Genomic DNA, 26,978 nt, shown 5'->3' with positions numbered 1-26,978 from the left:
GGGTTTTAGTATATTTACGAAGTTGTGCAACCATCACCACTTCTTTTTTAATTAGTTTATTTGTCTAAATTTATGGAGTACAAGTGTCATTTTGTTATACGCATAGATTACATAGTGATAAAGTCAGGGCTTTTAGTGTATCCATCACTGGAGTAACATACATTTTGCCCATTAGGTAATTTCTCATCCTTCACCCCCTCCCAACTCCCACCCAATGGAGACTTTCTGAGGTTTCATCGACTATTATTTCACACTCTATTTCCATGTGTACACATTATTTAGCTCTCACTTACAAGTGAGAACATGCAATATTTGTCTCTCTGTGTCTGATTCGTTTATTTTGAGTTAATGGCCTCTAGCTCCATCCATGTTGTTGCAAAATACATTATTTCATTCCTTTTTATGGCTGAATAGTATTCTATTGTGTGTGTGGGTGCGTGTGTGCATATATATATATACACATATACACACACAATGGAATACTATGTGTGTGTGTGTGTGTGTATATATACATGCATACATGTATATATATGTATATACAAACACACACAGGGTAGATACTGTTTTCCATAAAGGTTATACTAATTAACATTCCCACCAACAGTGTATAAGAATTTCCTTTTCTCCACATCCTAGCCAACGTCTGGTTTTTTTTGTCTTTTCAATAGCAGCCATTCTGATTGGTGTAAGATGATATTTCATTGTGGTTTTAATTTGCATTTCTGTGATGATTGGTGATGTTGAACTTTTTTCATATGCTTGTTGGCCATTTGCTTTTCTTTTTTTGAAAAATGACTATTCATATCCTTAGCCCACTTTTTGGTGAGATTATCTGTTTGGTTGTTGAGTAGTTTGAGTTCCTTGAAAATTCTGGATATTAGTCCCCTGTTGGGTGTATAGTTTGCAAATATTTTCTCCCATTCTTCAGGTTGTCTGTTCACTCTTTTGCTATGCAGAACTTTTTTTTTTTTTTTTTTTTTTTGAGACAGAGTCTTGCTCTGTTGCCCAGCCTGGAGTGTAGTGGCATGATTTTGGCTCACTGCAACCTCTGCCCCTGGGGTTCAAGCGATTCTCCTTCCTCAGCCTCCCGAGTAGCTGGATTTACAGGCACCTGCCACCACACCCGGCTAATTTTTGTATTTTCAGTAGAGACAGGGTTTCACCATCTTGGCCAGGCTGGTCTTGAACTCCTGACCTCGTGATCCAACCGCCTCGGCCTCCCAAAGTGCTGAGATTGCAGGTGTGAGCCATTGTGCCCGGCCTGCTATGCAGAACTTTTAAAAGTCCCATTTGTCTATTTTTGTTTTTGTTGCCTGTGCTTTTGAGGTCTTAGTCATGAATTCTTTGCCTAGATCAATGTCTAGAAGAGTTTCCCCTAGTTTTTCTTCTAGTATTTTTATAGTTTCATGTACTACATTCAAGTCTTTAATCTATTTTGAATTGATTTTTACATGGTGAGAGATAAGGGTCCAGTTTAATTCTTCCGCATATGGCAATCCTGTTTTCTCAGCACCATTTATTGAAAAGGGTGTCCGTTCTGCAGTGTATATTTTTGTTGACTTTGTCAAAGATCAGTTGGCTGTAGATATGTGTATTCAAATCTTTGCTCGGGTTATTCATCTTTTGATTGTTGTATTGCCAGAGACCCCTTTATATATTTTGGATACCAGACCCTTGTCAAATATGATTTGAAAATATTTTCTCATTCTGTGAGTTTTTTTCTGTTTTCTTTTTATTTCTTTTCTTTTCCTTCTTTTTTCTTTTTTTTTTTTTTCAAGGCAGAGCCTCGCTCTGTCGCCCAGGCTGGAGTGCGATGGCATGATCTTGGCTCACTGCAAACTCCGCCTCTTGGGTGCAAGTAATTCTCCTGCCTCAGCCTCCCAAGTAGCTGTGATTACAGGCGTGCACCATCACTCCTGACTAATTTAAGTATTTTTAGTAGAAACGGGGTTTCACCATGTTGGTCAGGATGCTCTCGAATTCCTGACTTGAAGTGATCTGCCCACCTCAGACTCCCAAAGTGCTGGGATTATAGGTGTGAGCCACTGCACCTGGCCTCTTTTCACTTTCTTTCTTTCTTTCTTTCTTTTTTTTTTTTATTAAAGTTTGAGGGTACACGTGCACAACGTGCAGGTTTGTTACATATGTATACATGTGCCGTGTTGGTGTGCTGCACCCATTAACTCGTCATTTAACGTTAGATATATCTCCTAATGCTATCTATCCCTTCCCCCTCCGCCTCACTTTCTTAATAGTGTACGTTGAGGCACAATAGTTTTTAATTAGATTTTAATTTAATTTTAAAATTTAATAATTAATTTTAAAACTTAATTTAAAATTACTAATTAATTTTAAGGCTAGGTGCAGTGGCTCACGCCTGTAATCCCAGCACTTTGGGAGGCTGAGGTGGGTGGATCATGAGGTCAGGGGATCAAGACCATCCTGGCTAACATGGTGAAATCCCGTCTCTACTAAAAGTACAAAAACTAACCGGGCATGGCTGCGCACGCCTGTAGTCCCAGCTACTCGGGAGGCTGAGGCAGGGGAATTGCTTGAACCCGGGAGGTGGAGGCTGCAGTGAGCTGAGATCATGCCACTGCACTGCAGCCTGGGTGACAGAGCAAGACTCTGTCTCAAAAACAAAACAAAAAACCCAACTTAATTTAAAATGTAATAAGTAATTTTAAAATTTAATTTTAAATCAATGAAGTCCAATTTATTTATTCTTTAGTTGATTGTGTTTTTAATATATATTTAGGAAACTATTGTCTAATTTAAGGTCACAAAGATTAACATTTATTCTTTATAAATTTTTTAGTTTTCACTCTTACATTGAAGTCTTTTATCCATTTTGAGGTAATTTTTGTGTGTAGTGTGAGGTAAAGGTACAAATCCATTCTTTTGTATGTGGATACACAATTGTCCTAGTGCCATTTTTTTTTTTTTTTTTTTGAGATGGAGTATCACTCTGTTGCCCAGACTGGAGTGCAGTGGCATGATCTTGGCTCACCGCAACCTCCACCTCCCAGGTTCAAGTGATTCTCCTGCCTCAGCATCCCAAGTAGCTGGGAGTACAGGTGCCCGCCACCATGCCTGGCTAATTTTTGTATTTTTAGTAGAGACAGGGTTTCACCATGTTAGCCAGGCTGGTCTCGAACTCCGGACCTCAGGTGAGCTGCCTGCCTCAGCCTCCCAAAGTGCTGGGGTTACTTACAGGTGTGAGCCACTGCACCTGGTCTTCCCTAGTGCCATTTTTCGAAAAGACTGTTCTCTCTCCATTGAGTGATTTTGATACCATTGTCAAAAAGCAATAGACTATAAATGTATGAGTTCTGGACTCTCAGTTCTATTTCATTGATCTATATGTCTATCCTTATGTGTGTCCGCATTACTGTATCTTTGTAGAAAATTTAGGAATTGAAATGTGTAAGTCCTCCAGCTTTGTTATTCTTTTTCAAGATTTTTTGACTATTCTGGATCATTTACATTTCCATATCAATTCTAGGATCAACTTGTCTATTTCTACAAAAAAAAGCATTGAAGTTTTTTTTTTTGAGGTGGAGTTTTGTTCTGTCTCCCAGGATGGAGTGCAGTGGTGCAATCTCAGCTCACTGCAACCTCCGCCTCCTGGGTTCAAGTGATTCTCCTGCCTCAGCCTCCCCAGTAGCTGGGATTACAGGCATGCGCCGCCACGCCCAGCTGATTTTTGTATTTTTAGTAGAGATGGGGTTTCACCATGTTGCCCAGGCTGGTCTTGAACTCCTGACCTCAGGTGAGCCACCCGTCTCGGCCTCCCAAAGTGCTGGGATTACAAGCGTGAGCCTCTGCGCCCAGCTAGCACTGAAAATTTTGATGGAGATTGCATTGAATCTGTAGATCACCTTGGCAAGTACTGTGATCTTAATATTGTTTTCTGATTCACGAGCAGGGAATGTCACTTTCTTAGGTCTTCTTTAATATCCTTCAACAATGTTTTGTAGTCGTCAGTCTTGCACTTATTTGGCTAAATTTATTTCTAAGTATTTTATTCTCCTCAATTGCTGTTATAAATGAATTTTCCTTTTTGTTTTGTTTTGTGTTTTTGAGATAGGGTCTCACTTTGTCACCCAGGCTGGAGTGCAGTGGTGTGATCTTGACACACTGCAGCCTCAAACTCCTGGGCTCAAGGTATCCTCCCACTTCATCCTCCCTAGTAGCTGAGACTACAGATGTGCACCATCATACCTGGCTAAGTTTTAATTTTTTTTTGTAGAGACAGGGTCTCACGATGTTGTCCATGCTTGTTTTGAACTGGGCTCAAGTGATCTACCTGCCTTAGCCTCCTAACGTGCTGGGATTACAGGCGCGAGCCACCGCACCCAGCCTTAAATGGATTTTCTTAATTTAATTTTTGTTTATTGTCAGTGTGCAGAAATACAACTTATTTTTTCTTGGTCAGTCCAGCTGAAAGTTTGCCCATTTTTGTAGACAACCATTTTCTTTTCAAGGAACCAACTCTTGGTTTCATTGATTTTTTTTCTATTTGTCTAATCTCTTTAATTGATTTCTGCTCTAATTTTATTATTGCCTTCTGTTTGCTTTGGGTTTCATTTGCTCTTCTTTTTCTAGTTTCTTAAGGTGGAAGGTTGGATTATTAACTTAAATTTTTCTTCTTTTTAAGTGTAGGCATTTATAGCCATAAATTTCCCTCTGAGCACTGATTTTTCTACATCCCATAAATTTTGATATGTCATGTTTTTATTTTCGTTTGTCTCAAATAATTTTCTAATTTTCCTGGGAATTCTTTTTTGACCCATTGGTCATTAAGAGTGTTTGTTTAATTTCCATATATTTTGAATTTCCCCAAATTTTCCATTACTGATTTCTAATTACATTCTGTTGTAGCTGAAGAACCTATTTTATGTTATTTCAGTCTTTTACAATTTATTGAGTCTTGTTTTATTATCTGACATATAATCTATCCTGGAGAATGTTTGATGTGCACTTGAACTCTGTTGTTGCTCTGTTCCTTTCCTCCTTTTTGTGTTGTTATGGTATTCTGCTGTTGATGGGTGGAGTGTTCTATAGATGTTAGTTCTAGTTGGTTTACAGTATTGTTTAAGTTTTATATTTCCTTATTGATCTCATGTCTACTTGTTCTATTCATTATTATAAGTGGGATACTGTAGTCTGCAGCTATTCTTGTCAAAGAATTATTTCTTCTTTCAATTCCGTCAGTTTTTGCTTCATGTGTTTTGGGGGCTCTGTTAGTAGGTGCACATATATTTTTAGTTGTTATATCTTCTATCTTCTTCTTGACCTTTTATTATTATAAAATGTCCTTCTTTACCTCTAGCAAAAATTTTTGTCTTAAAGTCTGTTCTGCCTGCCATTATAACCACTGCAGCTCTTTGTTAGTTACTGTTTGTGTGGAATATCTTTTTCCACACAATTTTTAAAATCTTTTACATTTTCAATTTATTTGTGTCTTTATATCTAAAGTGTGTGTCTTGTAGACAGCTTATAGTTGGGCCATGTTTGAATCCGTTCTGTCATTCTATGCCTTTTTATAAGGAGAGTTGAATCCATTTACATTTAATGTAATTACCAGTAAGGAAGGACTTACTTCTGCCATTTTGCTATTTGTTTTTTATGTCTTATATCTTTTTTGTTCAGTTCCTCCATTACTACTTTCTTTTGTGTTATTTTCTAGTGTACCATTTTGATTCCCTTTTCTTTTTAAAAACTATGTATTTTTGAGTTATTTTCTTAGTTGTTGCCTTGGGGGTTAAAATTAACATCTTAATTAAAAAAATTCTGATTCAGGTTATAGTATATGGCAACTTTGCTCTTATATAGCTCTGTCCCTTTCCTTCTCTTTCTTGTTAGTTATTGACATATAAATTACGTCCTTGTACATTGTGTGCCCATCAATAGATTTATAATTATTTAATTATGCAGTTTGCTTTTAAATCAGCTAGGAGAAAAAATGAGTTACAAAAAAACTCCTATCTGTACTGTCTTCTATATTTACCTATATAGTTATTTTGACTAGTGCTTTTTATTTCTTTATGTGAATTTGAGTTACTGGGTTGACCCAATGGGAGACAGTGAGTGGCAGATGACTGGAAGGTAGAAAAGGAGGAATGACAGGGTATGTATTCCTCCCATCTCCTCTTGTTTTGGCAGTAGCTGCAATTTACTACCTGCAGCTGCAGATCCCATTGGGAAGCCCCTGTTCCTGGCTACAGCCTTCTCTGCATTCTAGTAACACCACTGCTTCTTGCCTTTTCAGGCTTATGAGTAGTAACAGCTTCCCATTTCTGCTAGTCCTTAGGTGCTTCACCATCCTTTGTTGTTTCCTTAATCTCACCCATATGTCTGCAATAGTTCCTTCATTAAATTCTCTTCTGTTACTCCAGGAGTGGGCTATATCATGACAAGATCTTAGCTGATTCAGCATGCTCCATGACCTTCTTGCTAAGGTCAAGTTCTTATACTCTCACATGTACTTCTCCTTTGCAGAGCTTACCACAGTGCCTAACTATACACTTATTTTAATGATCATTTGTTCAATGTCTATTTTTCTAACTAGATTATAAGTGCCTTGCACAATCTTTTAATTTCTAGCAGAGTGCCCGGTATATAGTAGGTACTTGATACATTTTTACTGAATGATAGCTAATATTTTTCTCTTACCTATTTCATGGAATTCTTCTGAGAGTCTGGGGGGTACAACAGGTATAAAAGGCTTTAAAAATGGAATCTCTCCCCATGTCTACAAAGCTGTAAGGTGTTATCGTGTGAGGATAACATGAGCGTGGGCATACTGAAAACCTGGATGGACTTGTCAGTCACCACCATGTCATCTTGGGTCACAATTTCCCCTTTCTGTTATTCAGCCTTTGTCAAGCCATGGTCCATGGCACCCTCTGGTGGTCCCTGAGTGACAGCATGAGGGGGCAGCTTCCAGCTTCTGTTCATTGTCACCTGTAGCCCCCAACCAAGACTCAATCATAGGACCACAGGTGGAGCTGGAAGCATCATCCAAAAACTTGTCATTTTACTGTGGAAAACAGGCTTAGTTGGAAGCAGCATTTGCACAAGATCTCACTGAGTTTTTTTTTGCAGAGCTGGGCCAGACAGTGCTCTTCCTACCATATCTAATATCCGATAGCGTCAAAATGTTTTGGTAAGCAAGTACTCATGCCTGATGGGTGAGCATCAGAAATGAGTTATAGCTGGGTGTGATGGCTCATCACAAACTCCTGTAATTTCAGCACTTTGGGAGGCCAAGGCAGGAGGACTGTTTGAGTCCAGGAGTTCAAGAATAATCTGGGTAACATAGCAAGACTCCATCTCTACAAAAAATAAAAAAAATTAGATGGGCATGGTGGTATGTGTCTGTGGTACCAGCTACTAGGGAGGCTGAAGTGGGAGGATCACTTGAGCCCACGAGTTGAAGACTGCAGTAAACTATGAGTGCCACTGCACTCCAGCCTGGGTGACAGAGGGAGACCCCATCAAAAAAAAAAAAGTTATGCTTATTTCATATTGTCACTGCCCTCCTGAGATCCTCCACTCCTGGGTGTGACCCTTTGTGGGCTGCCTCACGTAACTCTTCAAGCTTACCTCCTTCTGCTCCTCCAACACAGAAACTTCTACTTACCTCAGGGCCTTTGCACTAACTGTTCCCTCTGCCTGGAACTCCGTTCCCTGAAATCATCTTGGTTCACCCTCCTTCATGTCTTTCAGCTCTCACCATTCTAGCTAACGTTGAGCCCCACCCCAGTCTCTAATATATCATTGCTTTATACCCTTCATAGCCCTATTTGCATCTGAAATCATCTTAGTTGTTTGAGATCTGCCTTCCACTCTAGAATGATGGCTGTTGGGAATGAGTTTTTCGTACCCAGCAGAGTGCCTGAGTCCGAAGTGGGTGGTCTACATGAAGAATGATGGAAAGAAGAATGACACATGAGAAGGAAGAAGGCAGAGACCACTTTAGAGAAAGTCTGGAGGTTTACTCAACAACGTTCACAATCACAATTGTACATGGTAAATCAGTCTTTCACAAAGGCTCATTTTTCCAGGCAGGAGGAGAGGCTGGTGGTCTTGAGCTTTTGGCCTGGAATTCCAGTCTGAATTTCCAAATATTCCCTGCCTGCAACCCCTTTGGGATCCTAGTCTTCAAGCCAATAACAGAGCAGGAGTCTGACTCTGTTCTGTTGCCTGGCACGGCTGAATCAAAGCCATTCTGGAAGCAGATGTTAAGATGAACTTGTCACTTGGTATGTAGGTCCGACTGCCATCCCAGAGGTAGCAGTGGGCCTTGGCTCAAGATCAAGTTTGAACTAAAATATTACTTGGATTTTTCACAAAGCGTGTCCGTTGAAAGCAATAAAGAATTCCAGAACAGAACTGCACTTCTTGTCCCTCTCTCACACTTACAAAGCTTCAGAAAACATTAAAAGTGCATTACCTCCTAGGAATTATAAAAGATCACCCAACTGTACAAACTAGATATCGCTGAAGCAGAGAATCTGATTCCTCAGTTATTACTGTAAAGTGCTTTGCCACTCTTGTTGAGACTCCAGAGACTAGGAAAATGGAGATGCACAGAAAGACATAAGGAGCTGTTTTCCAAGACATCACCTATTTCTTAAGGAAAAAAAGAAATTCAACTGGTGGGAAGTTTGAAAAGTGAATGTCATGTAGACTTTGGAAATCCATTTGCTACATCTTTAACACAAACTGCTCTTTCTCTCCTGGACCGAATGTCACATCCTCTCGTCAGATTCCTCCTGTGGATGTACCCCGTTCTGCCTGAGCGATTTTTTCCTAAAGGGAAGAATCAATAGTTTCTGACTGTTTTAAAAGCTGAAAGCTCCAACTGGAGGCAGAAGATGGGATGGCTTTTCACACACGCGCCTGCAAGTTTAGCCACCTCCAAAGGCCTTGTTCTTAAAGCAACAGTGCTGTTTGCATTATGAAATGTTTCTGGAGTTCCCCTTTGGAAAGGCTGCTGGTGGGCCACATGGTTACGATACTTTCAAGTCACACCCTACTTTGTGACCTTATCCTCAGAGTAAAGGCTTTAGAGGAAAAGGGACCCCACAGTCTCACCCATTACCTGGCTGTCAGCATCTCTATATGCTCCTGCCTGAGTTTTATGGAGTACCAGCTGGGGATGTGAGCGGAAACCTGAATCCTTGAGACAGGCGGTTTTCAAAAAGGAAGCCATAACAATGAGTGGCTTAGTATTGGCAATTGATCAGTTGGTCCATGAAATGGAGCCAGTCAAGTTCTGTCCTTCCTTCCCCTCCCACATACTTTGTCAAGTCCCAAGACCTACTGATGTGGGCTCAGCAATGACAAATGCTGGAGTGCTCAGAGGACACACCCATCCCTTTTCAGGGTGTGAACCCAGACTGGAAAGGAGAACCAAAGGATGGGAAAGGCAGGCCCAGGACAGCTTGCTGCTGCTCCTGCTTTCAAAGGAATCCTGGTCATGCCAGGAACACTGCCGCCCACTTGGGGCAGGACTATGTGGAAGTCTAGCTAGTGCTTGGCACCCCTTAACCCAATGGTGAGAAACAGGACAAACATGCTGGGGGTTCAGAGGGTAGACCGCAGGGATGGCCCCCAAACAGGTCCCAGTGAGGTAATGCAAGGCCTCCTCTCAGGGGCCAATGAGGCCTTCTAGGCCACAGACTAAACGCACTGCCCAGCCTTTAGTTTGGAGTGTGACTTGCACTGACTGGAATAAATCTGGCTTCTCACCCTTGGGGGACATCGCAGTCTCAGATCTTTTCCAGGCTCAACATCTCCTGCTTGAAATTAGACATTAAGAAACACACACTCATCCAGTAGGAACTGCACACACCACCAAAAATGTTCCCCTCCCCACAACCCTGCCCCTTTATGTTTGTCTAGCAAGGCACTAGGAAATGGTTCAAGTTTAGGGATTTGCTCTATATTTGCATTTTTCTTTTTAAAAGGCACAGTTTTTATTTTAATGACGCTGCATTGCTCTTTGATGATGAATCTCAATTCAACTCCTCAAACTGCCAACACTCTTGTTATCCTGGATTCTAGAAGGGGCCTCATCTTTTGACTTCTTTCTATAGAGGGCCACTTCCAAAGCTACAGCACTCATTTGGAAAAGGACACTGGGATCAACACGTAAGCGTTGCAAGCACAGGGGCTGCCTCTCTTGCAGACAGGTGGCCAAAGCAGGGCTTGTGCTGGGCCAGAAGTGGAAGTAATTCCTCATCAGCTACACATTCAGTCTGACTGGTGGATGATTGGGCGTGTTTGTCCCTCCCTCCCCCAATAATTGATGGCCTTGAGATCCGCCAGCATCTCAAAGGCAGATTCGTGGCTCTGTTCCCAGACTTAGGTCTCAGTTATTTAATTGGTAAATGACACAATCAAGAGACTCAACGCTAATTGGAATGCTGATTTCAAGTATTTCCTGGGCTAGCTGGTGGAAGCCATAGATTGTGGATGTGATTTCCATTTCTGAATCAGTGGGTGGCAGGTTGGTTACAGAAATGCTTCCTATTAGTCTGGAGGCCCTCTAGGAGTCTGACATGTAATTAACAAAGCAAAAAGTAAACACGAAGGGCTGGCATGGAGCTGGGTGTATATCTGGCTGTGGGACATCGGGTTCTTTTCTCCACTGCAAATGAGACTACAGTTGTGATGATGGTGGGAGGTTCCAGGGGTGCAGGCCTTCACCGAGGACCATGCTGTACCACAGCCTCTGCTGAGCTGAGGGACACATGTCCCCCTGCTTCCACAACACCACCAACTTTGGATTTCACAGATTGTCTCTAGGCTGGGGGCTGCCTTGACTGTATTACACCTGGCTGGCTCCTTTAATCACAGCATTCTAGAAATCCATATTGGATGTGGAATACCAGAATCCTATGTAGCATCCTAGTTTGCAATCCAATTATAGAGTTCTTTAAAAATTCTGGAGTTCTATATGAGAACTAGAACCATGATGAGGTCAGAGGCAGGCACTTTGCCCACAGTTGATCCTGGAGGCCTCCAGACTGTATGAGGTGAGCACCTCGCAGCACCTCTGTTCCTCTTTTGAGGCCAGTAATTGCCTGGGGAAGAGAGACAGGGAAATGGAAGCATGGATCAGAGCAAATCAGCCAGCATTTCTAGTTGGAGGTCTACTTGGCCTTTTCTGTGGGCTCAGGGCCATCTGAAACACTGCCCTGTAAAGCTGGTGACTGGGCTGTCCTTGTGCCTGGAGAGTGCTAAAATTGACATTTCAAATACCCAGAGAGCAGGGGGAGATATCCCACATGTCCATAGGTGCAAAGAAATGTCTGGGGGGGTCCCTCTTCTGACTCCTCACCTGGCAGCTGATCAGCATTCAGTACTGAATACTCTCAGGGCCCCAAGTATGGCCTTTGACCAGACTAAATCACCTGGGGTTGTGACAGAGAACAGAAGCTGGGCAGTAATTGCAATGTCCCCCCAGGACAGTGGAAACTAAAAAGCCCCAAAAGGACTTCTTTCTCTTCTGCTGCAGATGAGTGGCATCGATACTAAAAGCTGCCCCAAACAGGCAAATTTTACCTTTCTTTCTAAAGCACCATCATGTAGGAGAGCCATCTGAGGGCTGGGCAACCCTGCAGGACTCACTTTTGGGTGGCCTAGGCTACCTTGGTATTCTCCCACATAATGTTCAAGGGGACATAGTGACAAAGTTGAAAAGGCTCTGTTGCTTTTCTGTGATGTCAGCAGGGATTAAAGCAGGCTCTGCTCCCTGTGGGGCTTCTTGTGGGATATGCTCTTCACCCTACCCCCACAACTCAGGGGCTCAAGGTCCAGGCAGACCCCAGCCCCTGAATCAAGAGCCCTCTTCACCCTGAACCATTTGGCCAGCACCTTTTACACCTAGTGCCCACAGGGGCCCTGCCTCCCTTGAAAGAGGAAGGCTGCAGTGAGTGCCAGACCCTGGGGGGCCTGCCAAGGGGACATGAGGGCTCAGTTCCTATTGAATTTTTCCAAGACTGTTGAGTTGGTGTGTTCAAACAGCCACTGCTGGGTGAGAGAGGATGGGTTGCAGGTGTTCATGAAGATCCTATGGTCACTTTCACTGCAGTCCATGCAGCTGCCACTGACAGGGTGGTACAGGGTCTTGTCCTACAAAACATGGAGGTAATAAGCCAGACAGCACTGGAGACATGTGGCCAGTCAAACCACAGCAACAATACCAGCAATGAGAAAGTGAGGAAGTGACTGACTAGCTGTTCATGCACCTGCTGGTTTTCCTCCTGAGCACACAAGCTGGATGCTGCCCAGCCTCCCTTGCAGCTGGTATTGCCATGGGACAGGGTTCTGCCCACTGGGATGTGGCCAGAAGTGATGCATGCTGCTTCCAGGCCTGGGACCTAGACACTGCCCACGTCCTGTCAAACCTCACTGGTCCTTATGGGGTGTGTGCATGTGTGTGTGTGCTTTTCTTTTATCTTTTTTTTTTTTTTTTGAGACAGGTTCTCACTCTGTCACCCAGGCTGGAATGCAGTGGCACAATCTTGGCTCACTGCAACCTCTGCCTCCCAGGTTCAAGTGATTCTCCTGCCTCAGCCTCCCAAGTAGTTGGGAGTACAGGCTTGAGCCACCATGCCTAGCTGATTTTTGTATTTTTAGTAGAGACGGGGTTTCACCACGTTGGCCAGGCTAGTCTCAAACTCCTGACCTCAGGTGATCCACCCACCTTGGCCTCCCAAAGTGCTGGGATTACAGGCATGAGCCACTGCGCCTGGCTGCACTTTTCTTTTTAAATGGAATCAGTTGCCAACATTTAAGACTTGAGGATTTCACAGTGAAGTCTAGATTTCTGACTACTCTTGAATGACTACAAAATCCGGCATGGTAGGTTTGTGGCACAAATGAATAAGTGGATGGGCTCTGTTGAAAGAAGGGGTGAAGCACTATATCGCCTTAAAAAAAAATCAAGCAGGTGCCCTGCTCCCCCCACATCTCGTCTTACTTTGCGGTATTTCCACAGCTGGTTGCCCTTCATGCTGTGGCAGTCATAGAGCGTGACAGGGCTGGTGTGGGAGATGGCATCAAAGCAGAACTTCTTGGTATGCTGGGGGTCTCCAGGCCGGATGTCCTCTCTCCAGGTGAAGGTGAATACCTGTGCACAGGGGCATCATAAATAGGGACAGCAAAGCCAAAGACTTTCTTTTTTTCTCCATTTTTTTAAATTATGGAAAAATTTAAACTCAGAGGTCCAAAAAATAATATATTAACTATGCCTCCTGTTCTAACCACCTAGCTTTAAAAGTTACTAACTTGGCTGGGTGCGGTGGCTCACCCAGCAGTTTGGGAGGCCAAGGAGGGTGGATCGCTTTGAGGCCAGGAGCTTGAGACCAGGCTGGCTAATGTGGTGAAGCCCCATCTCTACTAAAAATACAAAAATTAGCTGGATGTGGTGGCGTATGCCTGTAATTCCACCTACTCGGGAGGCTGAGGCATGAGAATCACTTGAGCCCGGGAGGCAGACGTTGCAGTGAGTCGAGATTGCACTACTGCACTCCAGCATGGGGGACAGAGTGAGACTCTGTCTCAAAAAAAAATAAATTACCAACTCAAGGCCAATGTTGTTGCAGCTCTACTTCCACCCCTATCCTTACCCTCACAGTATTTTGAAGCAAATCTCAGCTATCATATCATGTCAGGTATAAACACTTCAGTAAATGCCACTATAACATCTAAAAGTAGTTACTACAAAGTCCAAAATGTCATCAAATATCCACAGTTCAAGTGTTCTTACGATTCTTTTTTTTTTTTTTTTTTTTTGAGAAGGAGTTTCGCTGTTGTCGTCCATGCTGGAGTGCAATGGTGCAGTCTTGGCTCACTGCAACCTCCACCTCCTGGGTTCAACCAATTCTCCTGCCTCAGCTTCCCAAGTAGCTGGGATTACAGGTGTGTGCCACCACACCTGGCTAATTTTGTATTTTTAGTAGAGAAGGAGTTTCACCACGTTGGTCAGGCTGGTCTTGAACTCCTAACCTCAGGTGATCTGCCAACCTCGGCCTCCCAAAGTGCTGGGATTACAGGCGTGAGCCACCGAGCCCGCTCAGGATTCTTACCAATTTCTTTTCACAGTTAGTCTGTTTGAGTCACGATCCATTTGGTTGATAACCTTTGTTTCTTTTCAGTAGTTTTACTGAATAATAACTGGCATACAATAAACTGCACACATTTAAAGTGTACAATTTGATACATCTTGACATATGTTTACACCGAGAAACCATCATCATAATCAAGGTAATGAACATACCATCACCCCGCAAAAGTGTCCTCATGCTCCTCTGTAATCTCCTCCTCCTGTCCCCACCAACCCCCATGTCCTTAGGGCAGCCACTGATCTGCTTTCTGTTTCTAGAGATTAGTTTGCAATTTCTAGAATTTTCTATAAAGGAATCATACAGTATGTATTCTCTTTTGTCTCATTTCTTTCACTCAACATAATTTTGTTGAGAATCATCTATGTCCTAACAGCATTTGTCAATAATTCATTGCTTGTTATTGCTGAGTTTGCACTCCAGTTCCTTGTCATGGGACATCTTGGTGGTTTCCAGTTTTTGGCTATTACAAATAAAGCTGCTATGAACATTTGTGTACAAGTCTTTGTATGGACATACGTTTTCTTTCTCTTGGATAAATACCTAGGAGTGGAATGACTGGTTCAATGGTCAACTTTCTAAGAAACTGCCACAGTTTCCCAAAGTGGCTGTGCCATTTACACTCCCACCAGCAGCATACAGGTCCAGTTCATTCACATCTTTGCCAATCTTCAGTGTGGTCAGTCTTTTTAATAGGTGTGTGCTGGAATTTCCTTGTAATTGCAATTTCTATTTCTCTATTAACTAATGAAATTCAGCATTTTTAATATGTTTGTTTGCCATTCATATACTTTTTTTGGTAAAGTGTCTGCCCACTTTAAAATTTAAAAAAATTATTGACTTTTGAGAGTTTGAGATGATACAAGTTCTTTCATTTATATATTGTAGATACAAGTCCCTTATCAGATATATGCTTTACAAACATTTTCTTCCCATCTGTGGCTTGCTTTTTATTCATTTTGAATTAGTCCGATTTTTCATTTTTTTCTTTTATGGATTGTGTTTTTGTTGTTGTACCTAAAAAATAATTGTTTAACCCAATGTCACTCCACCCCGGCTGCAGTGCATGGCACAATCACTGTAACCTCGAACACCTGGCTTCAAGCAAGCCTCCCCTAAGCTTCCCACACTGCTGGGATTGCAGGCATGAGTCCACTGTTGTCTGAGCAGTGGCTCTTCCTGCAGGCTGGCTTACCCTCTGCATCCCACTCATTCTGCAGGTGAGGCTGACCATGCCCCTAGGCTCCAAGAGTCAAGGTAATGAACATACCCATCACCTCTCAAAAGTGATGGCTCTGTCCTCATCAATATGAGGACTTCCTCACCTTCTGCATAATCAGCTCAGGGACACAATTCATGGGAGCCCCAGGGCTTTTCCAGAACTCTTGGAAGGGGCATGCCTATCCATGGGGCTGCTGATGGCCACATCTGCTACTATATAGGAAGAGCCAGGTTGAGAATGAGGCCCGCAGAGAGGGAAGCACTCTCTTGAGAGATCCAGCAACATAATCAAGGCTTTTCAGGGACATGAGACAATAACACACTTTTTACTGAAGGCCATTTGGGCAGAGTGTCCATCATTTGTAACCAAAATGGTCCAGACTGATGGTTTTATTGCAATGTGAAGGAATCCCCTTTCCAGAGTGTTCAGGAAGATCTTAAAACTCATCCCCGGGGCTGACTCTTGTCATTTATCACTGACCCATGCCTCTCCCTCCCAGCTGGCCGTGTCAGCACCCCAGGCTGCAGATGTTTCAGAGAACCTGGCTGCCAGTCCCTGAGGGGCAGCCCTTACCTGCATGTTGTTCCAGGCAGCCTCCCCGCGGCCCCGGACGCAGCCCTCTAGCCTTAGTGGGGAGCCCAAGGCCCCGTGCTTTGTGTCTGCGCACAGCCCTGTGCCCACATTTCGGATCTGAAAGGGAAAGAGGGAAGAAGTGGACCACTGAGGTGCCTTAAGGTACCCATCGGGTCCCTGCCAGGTGAAAGGGGAAACCAAGGGGGAGACATTAGCTGGATTAAGTTTCAAGTCGTCTTGATAAAACTTGCCCTGGGCTGTCGGAAGTACCTTGAGCCTCTCAATAAAGGAAGACTCAGTCCTCAGAGTGTAATCCTCAAAGCACTGCTGTGTTTAGAGCATGCAGAGTCCTGCGTTGGTGGTGGGGGAGTGGAGGTGAGGAGTTGGTAAAGGACTCCCTGGCCCCACTCCTGGAGAAATTGAACCGACAGGTCCAGGAACCAGATTTTACCCCCATTCCAGGTGACCCAGGTGCAGGTGGTCCAGGGACCATACCTTGAAAGCTCGTAGAAAAGGACATGAAGCCTTTGCTGTACGTCATGGACTGTCTCTGTCCCTTAGGGCAGGTGAATGGCAAGAGGTGGCAGGAGGCCCCCTCACCCCCTGCTGAGATCCAAAGAACAATAGTTGCCTCTTACCCTTCAACCATGAAGACGGGTATGGTGGGAAGAGCACTGGGCTAGAAGTCTGAAGCCTTAGGCTGCTCCCTTGCTTAGCCAACAAATACTGATTGGGCACTTACTGTGGGCAGGCTGTTGTGCTAGGTGCATAGTGTCACATCATATAGTTCCGACCTTACAGATATCAATCCTACTTTGTCTGAGGGGTAGGGGGCTGTGGTGGCTATGAAAATGCACCACCCAATTTCCTGTTGCATAGAGTCTCATTGCACCCAGATCCTGTATTCTGAATCCACCACTGTGTCCACCCATGGATGGATCCCAGCCAATGAGTGAGGCAGACCCACTCTTGTGAGATGCTGAACTCCTCTGGCTGGTGATTTGGCTTGGGGACTCTTCATTAACCTGGCCAAAGCTACCTTACAGCTTTACTGCAGTCTGGACTCTTCCTACCCCGGCTCTCCTTCCTTCCCTCGCCCCTTCGCAGAGGTAAGACCAGTGTCGTGGTCTCGTGGCTCTCCTAGTCTCCCCAGGAGTCTTCATTTTTCCTCTCAAGTGTTTTAACCATAAATCTCTTGCGTGTCTAATCTCACTGTGGCATCTGCTTCTTGGAGGACTTGAACTAACACAAGTGAGGAAGCCAACAAACTGGTAAAGAGCCAAAGAGCCTCATGAGGGAAGTCCACACAGCAGTGCTCCTGCAAACTGGTGGTGATGCTGGGGTAGGCTAGCCAGGCAGCTGAGCCAGGCAAGGGCTCTGTGATTTGCTGTGTGAATTTGAGCAAATCACACCTGGTGTTCCTGCCAACCCACCATGCCTCTCGCCTTCCTCTGATAACACCACCCTGACTTTCCATGGGGCTACTGCTCCTCATGCACCCTGTGGCCAGCCGTGGCATCCATCCTACCCTTGCTTTCCGTCTTCTCTGATGGCCCCAGTGATGGGTACAGGATCAAGAATAAGACTGGATTCTTGTACCTTTACTGGTATACTGGGAAAGAGGCGTATACTTTCTGCTGGGTTGGCCAAGCAGTAGGGGTTGCTCAGCCTGAAGCTTCTGGAAGCCATTTTGATATCTTCAGCATGAGGCCAACACAAAAGGAACATGAGTTCAGCAGGAGAAAAAGAGACTGACATCATTTGAGGCCCTGGATCCAGGTTGTCTTAAGCCATAGCTACCCCAGGCTCCTATGTGAGTCAACCACAATATATTCCCCACATTTTTTTACTTTAAATTGGTCTTCTGAAAGAGCCCCAACTCTTATGCTCCCCTTTTCCAAGCTCCAACCTATCCATCTATGAATGGGTAGGTCCTCTCAGCTCGGAGACCCAGGATCCCATGATGGCATGCTCATCTGCCCGCAAAGACTGGTCTGCTCGGCCAGCATGGGCCTCATGGGCTGCACATGTGCAGTTCACAGGGCCCCATGCTCAGGAGGGTCTGGCTTGACTTAAAGCTCTGCTGCTGCTGTCTTGAAATTCTGAACAATTTTATCTTTGAACTGTTTTGTAAGTGAAATCTGATGTAACAGTGGAGCGTGTGCATGAACAGGGAAGCATGCTGTTCCTCTCTGCCCTGTCTGCATGCAGCATGTGCGAAGACACTGAGTAAATAAGGGCGCTGGGGGTCCCAGAGGCCCTGCTTTCCCTTCAAACCGGAACTCCCTCTGGGTGCGCTAAGAAGGGCAATGGCATCCTAAGAAGCAGGAATGACCAACAAGTCCTGTCATGTTCTTTCTTACTTGTGTTACTGCCCCATGTTAGCCAAGAACTTATGAAGGAAAGGGAAAGATAGGGCAACCCTTAGTTCCTTTTCTTTGTCGAGGCAGGGTCTTGCTCTGTCACCAGGCTGGAGTGCAGTGGCACGAGCACAGCTCACTAGGACCTCGACTTCCTAGGTTCAAACAGTTCTCCTGCCTCAGCCTCCCAAGCTGCTGCAACTACAGGCACATACCATCACACCTGGCTAATTTTTTTTTTTTTTTTTGGTAGAGACAGGGTCGTCCTATGTTTCCCACAGGAAAATGTTTTCAAACTCCTGAGCTCAAGTCATCCTCCTGCTTCGGCCCCCTAAAGTGCTAGGATTACAGGCCTGAGCCACCGTGCCTGGCTCCTTAGTTCCTTTGCCTTCCAGCCCTTTCTTACTCATCAGTAAATGGAAGGTAGATAGTGTTGGAAGAATATGCACATTATCAGGAAGTGAAGTAAAAACAAGCTGAGTTTGTTGTGTGCCATGTTTACACTGTTCTGGTGAGAAATACTTATGCATGCAGCAGGTGGGAAATACAGATCATGTCATTTCACCCATTCTGAACATGAGTTACATGCTGTTAATTTGCATTTTAAATTGTCACTGCATAATATAAAGATGAAAGGTAAAATTCATGCTAATAACTTACAGTTTTAATTTTTCTACACTGAGAACACTAACTAGCAAGTAAAAATACACCATGACATGGCTAGAGAGAGACCAGGAAAGAAAGGAAACAATTATATATTCATGCCTTTCCTCCCTGCACTTACTTTCTACCTTTTGAACATGGGATCTGCATTTGCATTTTGCACACCCATTAAATTATGGAGCCAGCCCTGCCCTCCAGACTCACCTCCCCCCAAGCTGCAGCTGGGGGCTCCACGGGTGGGTAGAATTTGGGCAGGTCCCAGGCTATCTTCGTCATAAACCACTTGAAACTCTTGCAGTTAAGGGAGCTGCGGAGCTTTTTCTGGACAGCGACATCCCCAGCGGAGAGGTGGCGGTATTCAGGCCGGCGCTGGTAAATGTACTCTGCATACTCGTCCATCCACACTTCAGCCACCCGCTTAAGGTTCTATGGGGCAAGAAGCAGTGGAGGGGTCAGTCTTTCCAAGAAGCCAAAGCCAGGCAGTGGGGTGCAAAGGGTCCTGGAAGGTCGAGGTCAACCTTTCTTATTTTATGTTGCATCAAAAATACCAGCCCCACAGTGAGTTTAGGCCTTCTGTGTTTCTATTTATCATCATACATGTTTTAAGGGCTTCACAGCTTATAGTTGGCCCATAGGCTGCTGTTGTTTTGCCTGCCCATCTTCCATCCCCTCTTCTTCTAGCAATAGCCCCCACTGATTTTCCTCTGGGCAGCCACCCTGTCTCCCTGTCAGCTAATGTGGCAGGAGGAAAGGCATGGACCCAACCTGGCTAATGTGAATACAGGTGCCCCTGGTGCAGGGGCTGGTCAAACAGCAGACCCATTTCCTAAGCCCCACCAATCACAACCAACAGGCATCAGCCTTGGGATTTTTGCAGTAACTATTAGAAGAATCACTCTGTTTCTGCTTGGACTGCAGGGTAAGACAGGATGCCAGCCAGAGCTGCTGGGCCATATGGCTTCCAAGGAGAGACAAGGAGAGCCTGTCCAAGGATGAAATCAACCTAGAATGAAGCAGAGCGGAGGGCTGGATCCAGGAATGCATTCCGTCTTTTAACATCAGAATCCAGCCATGTCTGAAGCTAGAGCTACCTCGGACTTTCCAGTTACAGGAGCCTGTATATTCTTTCTTCGCTAAGCCAATTTTTTTTTTTTTTTTTTTGAGGCGGAGTCTCGCTCTGTCGCCCAGGCTAGAGTGCAGTGGCGCAATCTCGGCTCACTGCAAGCTCCGCCTCCCGGGTTCACGCCATTCTCCTGCCTCAGCCTCTCTGAGTAGCTGGGACTACAGGCGCCCGCCACCACGCCCGGCTAATTTTTTGTATTTTTAGTAGAGACGGGGTTTCACCATGGTCTCGATCTCCTGACCTCGTGATCCACCCGCCTCGGCCTCCCAAAGTGCTGGGATTACAAGCGTGAGCCACCGCGCCCAGCCCGCTAAGCCAATTTGATTTGGCTTTTTGTCATTTTCAACTGAGAGTTTTGACCAAGTTATGTGATAAAGGCAAATTATAATTTGAAACCAAAAGGTGTAATTCCATCAGCAGCTGGAATTTCTAATAATCCTTTGAGGTGCAAAGGTTGCTGCTACTTTCATCATGAAGCACAAAGATAATCAATTTTAAAAAATGACAGCCACATGATTGGCAAGCAGAGGCAGCAGGTGAGGAAAGTGTTTTTGAGTAGACTTGGGGACAGAGGAAGAGGGAATTCTTATGTATGTGATGAAAATTCCTGATTCCATCTGCAGTGTAGACCCCACCGAGTGAGAACTTCTGATATGTGATATATCTGAAAGCAAAACTTCATGGTTCAGGGGAAATTCTCTGCTCCAAAACATCTTTCTTCAACCCTTGGCTGTTGTCCCGCCACCCCAATTTTAACTCTTCAGCTTTACCTCCTTTGTAAGTTTTTTCCCTATTGCAATCTAAAATTTCCTCTGAAAGGTAAAGGGGAGTTAGCACTGTAAGCTGTTATCAGTCATTTGCACCTCAGTGTGAAGGACTGCTCTAGGAGCAGAAGGTCAGGCAGGGGTCCCAAATGTTTAAACGTTTTCTATAAAGAGCCAGATAGTAAATACTTCGGCTTTGCAGACCATATGGTCTCACCTCTGATGTAGCTATAAAGCAGCCATAGACACCATATAAATGGTGTGGCTGGGTTCCAATAAAACTTACGGATACTGAAATTTGATTTTCATGTATCACAAAATATTCTTCTTCTTTTGATTCCCATTCCCTCTAATGATTTAAAAATGTAAAAACCATTCTTAGCTCACAGGCCATACAAAAACAGGTTGCTGACTCTTGAGTAATGGAGAAGGAAACCAACATGAGGGAGGCCCCCGCACTGGAGACAAAATTCACCAGTTCCCCCATTTTGCTGGCTCTGAGTTGGGGACCAGGAAACAGCTGAATTTTCTTGTTGCTACCTAGTTCTTCCTGAGTGCTGAAGAGTCCACAGTGGGTTAGAAAACAACTCAGGAACTGTGTTTACCCCCACCAGGCCCCTGCACAGAAAAGGCTGTGTTTAATTTAAAACTGTGCTAGAGGAAGTTGAAGGCCTAACAGAGACTGTATACATGAACACTCTAAAACACGATATTTCCTCTGCTTTTTCCAGTATGTCCACCAGGCTCTTTTGGCTCACTGTCTAACCTGCTCGAGTCACAGAGGTAATGAGGAACTGCTGTAGTTTCACTCCAACTGAAAGCAAGTCCGGCCACTCTGACCATGGCCAGACTGGTTAAGAATGATACTGAAATTTACCAGTGTCATTCTTAAAGGATTGAATAACATCATATTTTAATTCTAATTCTAATTACCATTTTAATTAATATTGCATAATTGTATCTTCCAGACATAGCTTGAAAAGCTCTTTCTCCCAGATTTTGAACATTTTTTGCTACAGTTCACTGTTTGCACCAAAGGAAATGACTTTACACTTATTTCTCTCACATCTCCCCTTGTTAGAGACATAAAAAGGACCTTGGGATTTTAGTGGGCTTCGGGCTCCTCATGCCTCTACTCTCAACACCTTCCTACTTCCGAGTCCCAGTCCCGTCTGAGGCCCAACTGTACTTCTTGTGCTTGGATTACAGAGATTTGCCTGGATCCTTGGAGTAAGTCTCCATTTTTGTTTCAGCAAGTTTGAGTAGTTTCTGTTATTGCCTTCCCTAAGATCCTTTTTCCGGAGGCAAAGATAAGAAAGATTTCAGCAAGTTTAGTAAACAGTGTAAGACTGGCTACTTGTTCCTGAGGCAGGCAAGCTGGTGGACAGCTCATCCTTCCTGAACTGCTTCTACCTCAAGGCTGTCTGGCTGTTTGTCCTTCCGGAGTCCGTACAATCTCAGTTTCTCTCTCTGGCTTTCTCAGAGCTATTAGGACAACTCTCAAATCTATCAAAATGATCATCTAGGGGACAATGCTCTAGAAGGCTTAGGATGTGGTTGTTAAAACATTGAGCACTTTTTTTTCCCCCCAAGATGGAGTCTTGCTCTATCGCTCAGGCTGGAGTACAGTGGCACGGTCTCAGCTCACTGCAACTTCCACTTCCCAGGTTCAAGTGATTCTCCTGCCTCAGCCTCCCTAGTAGCTGGGATTATAGGCGCACACCACCACGCCTGGCTAATTTTTGTATTTTTAGTAGAGATGGGGTTTCGCCATGTTGACCAGGCTGGTCTTGAACTCCTGACCTCAGGTGATCTGCCTGCCTTGGCCTCCCAAACTGCTGGGATTACAGGTGTGAGCCACCACGCCCAGCCCACTGAACAAATATTTTAAATGTGGTCTGCAAGTAATTGAGGGTTGTTAGTCACCATAATAAAAGGCCGCACCTGATTCAGGCATCTCTATGGTTCTGCAAACCTACACATAATCAGACCTGATGGATCACAGAGTCCCTGGGGAAGAAGCCATGAGGCACCACTCAGATTGTTAAGTGGCTTAAAGCCAAACACAGGACGCTGCTTCAGTACAGATAGCTAAAAGAGAAATATGTTAAAATGCCCAAACACAGAATTTAGATAAGACTTTTAAATACACGTTCCAGTCTTTATTGTTAATATTGATGCTAACACTAATAATAGCAGTCACTGTTTAAGGAACAATTGCTATGTGCCAGGTACCTGTCAGACCTACACGGGTTTGAATTCTGGCTCTAGTTACTTAACGTTTCCATCGCCAACATCACGTTTCATGTTCCCCATCCCTAAAATGGGGTTAAAAACAAGTGAGAATTAAGTGAGATAAGTAAAATGCTTTGCATGCCTGGCTCGAAGGGAATTTTTATAAGCGTTACTACAGTTAGCTCTTATCCACTGAATTAATCTATAATAATGGTTCTACAACAAGCAGGAGGCGGTAATGTCTCTTTATCAGGTGGGCCTTTTTTAAAACAACAACAATAACAACAAACTTTCTTTGAGACATGGTCTCATTTTGTCACCCAGGCTGGAGGGCAGTGGCACACACAGCTCACTGCAGCCTCGACCTCCCTGGCGCAAGTGATCTTCCCACCTCAGCCTCCTGAGTAGCTGGGACTACAGGCACACACCACTGCGCCCGGCTATTTTTATTTTTAGGTGAGCCTTACCAATAACAGCTCTGCAGAGGAAAAGAATGCTTTAGGGTTGCTCCTGGTCTGGAGTTGGAGTGTCCCCATGGTCCCTTGTAGCCGGAAGAGTCGCAGTCTTGGGCATACCGAGAGAGCGTGCGCTTTTCCTGCCTGGCACCCTCCTCAGGGATCGCCAAATGGCCTTTCAGAAGAACGCGATTCCTGCTTCAAGGGGCTGAATCTAGAACTTACCCCCCCTCCCCGCCCGTGTCGGATGGGGCTGTGGGCAGCGCGGATGGCTGGTGAGGGCGTCGTTAGGCTCTGCTACCACTGGAGGGCACTGCCGGCTCTCCTTTCCCTCCACGCGGCCCCTGACACTTCCCGGAGCTCAGCTCCCACCCACTGATGGCGCTCGGGGAGACGCGCGGCCTCTTTGAGCCTCTGGGCTTTCCTTGTGAGTCACAGGACAACGCTCTTCTAGGAGCCGGGGGCTACAATTCTACACGTCAAGGTTGTCAAGTGGAGGAGGAGGCAGCGCCCTGGACAGGAGGCAGTGCGGTCTAATGCCAACCCGGCCAGCACCGGGGTCTCCTGGCCGAGGCGGGGCTCACAGGCTCCGCGGAGGGAAAGCTGTGCGGGGGTCCTTTCCAGCTTCCCCGCAAGGCTCTTTCTATCCTCTGGGGACCCTCCTTCCTCTTCATTTTTCTTTTGTGGTCACCTGGATTTATTTATCTTTTTCCCAATACATTTAATATCAAAAACAAAAATAAACTCTGGCTAACAGATTTCCATTTGCAGCCAGTGGCCAATTTAATTGAAGCAATGATTGACACAAACCATTTTAAGGCAATTAAACAGTTTGACAGGCAGAGGTTTTGGCAGTAAGAGTAGACAGGGGGTGAGGAGAAGAGAAGGACACTGACATTTATGAAGCCCACTTCCCCTCCAGAAACTTAGTACGCAAGCTTTCCCAAACACACCACACCACACCACACCACACCACACCACACCACACCACCTGTATTAATATTTATCTAACATGTTTCTTTACATCACCTCTGGTCTAACTTTGCACCTACTTTGGCTGCATGCTAAGTAATAATATCTGTGAAATTACAGGTTAGCTACACGAATACACATTAATTTAGAATCCACATTAACTTAAACACATGAACAAGAAAACGTCCCTGTGTTTGCTGCCTAAGATCATCTCCTCTGTCACACTTTGGGAAACAGTATCACCTCCTTAATTCTCCTGGCAATGCTGGGAGTTGGAAAGAATTAGCTCTCTTTAAACAAAGGAGGAAACACAGGTTCAAAGGAGTTAAGCAACCCTCCCCAGGTCACACAGCAATGAATGGTTAAGTAGGGATTTAAGGGAGTTCTTTTAAATCAGATTTCACCTGGAGAATGGGAGGCACATCCGCAAACCCAGAGATCACATAACACAGTCTAGGGCCCCAGGGTGCCTCAGTGCAGCTCATGGTCCTAGGCCAACCCCTTCTCCCCCCCAAGGAAAGCCACCACCTTACCCGGGCCAGGCTGACTCCGGCCGGGACCTTGTAGGGCACATACTTCCTGTAGATATGGCCCACCCTGGAGCAGGGGATGTCCTCCATGCGGCCCCCACACATCCACACCTGCATGGCAAGAAGGAAGAGAGATGATGTTTCTGCTTCCAGTTCACCATCCCGCCAGGCCAGCATCCCTTACTGTACTCAGCAAAAGCATCAGCCTGGATTGTTTGCTGAAGCCTGGATCACAGACCTAATGACATGGGAAAACACAGTAATATAATAACAGCAGTAAAAACAGCTGACAGCACTAAGTGCTTACCATTGCCACACACTATGCTAAGATGGTCACATGCACAACCATACTTAAGCCTCATCAGAAAACCTATAAAGCAGGTAGTAACATTTTACAGATGCTGAAATGGAGGCTCAGAGAAGCTAAGAAATGTGACTAAGGTCACAGAGTAAGTGGTGGAGCCAAAATTTAAACCCTGTTTTAGCTGACTTCAGAGTCTGAGCTCTAATCCACTATGGAGTGCTGTGTTGAGAATTCTAGGGTGGCATCGGGGGATCAGTGGGAAAGACCATGGTGATCACAAAGTGACATCAGCCACAGTATGTCAAGGTGGCACACAGGTTCTGTAGCTTTACTGTCACATATTTATTTTCCTCCTGGATCTATGAGCCTCTCGCTGGGTCTCCCTGAGCAGTTCCGTCAGCCTCCCTGCCCTGCCTTCTCTGAGTCTGGCTTGCTAGGCTGTGCAGCTGGGTCTTGCTGCAGTGTGGGATCTGATGGTTCTCTTTGCGTCCCTCTCCCAGGGAGGAGTATTTGACATCACAGAGAGCTCCTGAGTTTGCCCGCTGGTCTGACAGCAACTTGGGAATCTGAACAAGTATAGCCAATACTGACTCATACCCACTGAGGGGCCCAGCCTACACAGACCCTCCTTGGTAGGCCTGGGTTTGAATCCTGGCTCAGCCACTTACGCACTTTATGACTTTGATCAAGGTACTTAACTTCTCCGAGACTCAGTTTCCTGTAAAGAAACAGAGGAGGCAGGACTGGAAGATGAGATACTGCATGTGAAAGGGTTTAGCACAAGATCCGGTGCATACTCAGGACACAGCAGTGAATCAGTCAGCCGATGCCCCAGCCTCCAAAGTGGCCTCACAATCCCTGCCTCCTTGTATTTGTGCCCCTGTGTAGATGCCTCCCAGCGAGTCACATGAGGACTGACCTGTGTAACCCACAGGATACTGCAGAAATGACGGTCATAAAGATGCCGTGGCTTCCACCTTTCTCTGTGGGACTGCTGGCTTTGGAGGAGCCAGCTGCCATGTTTGAGGACACCCCAGCCATGCTATGGAGAGGTCCACGAGGTGAGAGCTGAGGCCTCCTGCCCACAGCACTAATTTGCCAGCCAGGTCAGTGAGCCACCGAGAAGCAGAGGTGGTGGTCACAGTCAAGCCTGCAGATGACTGCGGCCCTGGCTCATGGCCTGACTATTCCCCTATGCGAGACCCAAGGTGGGGCTATCAAACCAAGCCACTCCCAAATCCCTGGCCTAGGGAAGCGCTGTCATCATAACTGTGTATTGTGTTAAGATGGATTCTGGGGGTAATTTTTCCTGGCATAGGTAACTAACATGTGAGATGGTTTCAGGTGGCGATGGCAGAGCAGGCCCATTGCATAGATTCGTTGTGGGGGTGTATGGGATGTGAGAAATGCTACTTTATGCTCCCCAGTCAGGGAAACCCTCACTTCGGAGGGGTTGTTTGAGGTGGAACCGAGAAGGTGAAAGTAAAGGCAAGGGAACAGGTGGGAGAAGAGCAAGTGCAAAGGCACCAGGGCAAGGCCAAGCTTGGCATAATAAAAAAGAAAGCCAGGACAGGAGCAGAGGGAGAAAAGGGAAGAGGGACGGGAGGGGAGGCCAGAGAGGTAGGCAGGGCTG

The 26,978-nt window shown here is 45.2% G+C and overlaps 1 protein-coding gene across 4 annotated transcripts in view; it reads right to left on the bottom strand.

The window, feature by feature from the left end:
• Window positions 1-8,196: 8,196 nt before the first annotated feature.
• Window positions 8,197-26,978, bottom strand: part of GALNT10 (polypeptide N-acetylgalactosaminyltransferase 10) — a 233,664-nt gene continuing 214,882 nt past the window's right edge. For 2 of the 4 annotated variants that reach the window (XM_032158448.2, XM_032158451.2), the window contains 5 exons: window positions 25,045-25,152; window positions 19,167-19,388; window positions 15,940-16,056; window positions 13,001-13,150; window positions 8,197-12,150 (listed from right to left, as the gene is read on the bottom strand). In XM_032158448.2, coding sequence (XP_032014339.1) covers window positions 11,992-12,150; window positions 13,001-13,150; window positions 15,940-16,056; window positions 19,167-19,388; window positions 25,045-25,152 — 756 coding nt within the window. In that variant the 3' untranslated portion in view covers window positions 8,197-11,991. The remainder of the gene's footprint in view (window positions 12,151-13,000; window positions 13,151-15,939; window positions 16,057-19,166; window positions 19,389-25,044; window positions 25,153-26,978) is intronic. The other 2 variants (XR_009213869.1, XM_032158450.2) reach the window with 2 other exon arrangements.

The sequence above is a fragment of the Hylobates moloch genome, unplaced genomic scaffold (assembly GCF_009828535.3).
Source record: "Hylobates moloch isolate HMO894 unplaced genomic scaffold, HMol_V3 SCAFFOLD_6, whole genome shotgun sequence".
NCBI classification, from domain to species: domain Eukaryota; kingdom Metazoa; phylum Chordata; class Mammalia; order Primates; family Hylobatidae; genus Hylobates; species Hylobates moloch.
The sequence above is the reverse complement of the archived record's forward strand: the minus strand, read 5'-3'. Positions and strand labels throughout refer to the sequence as shown.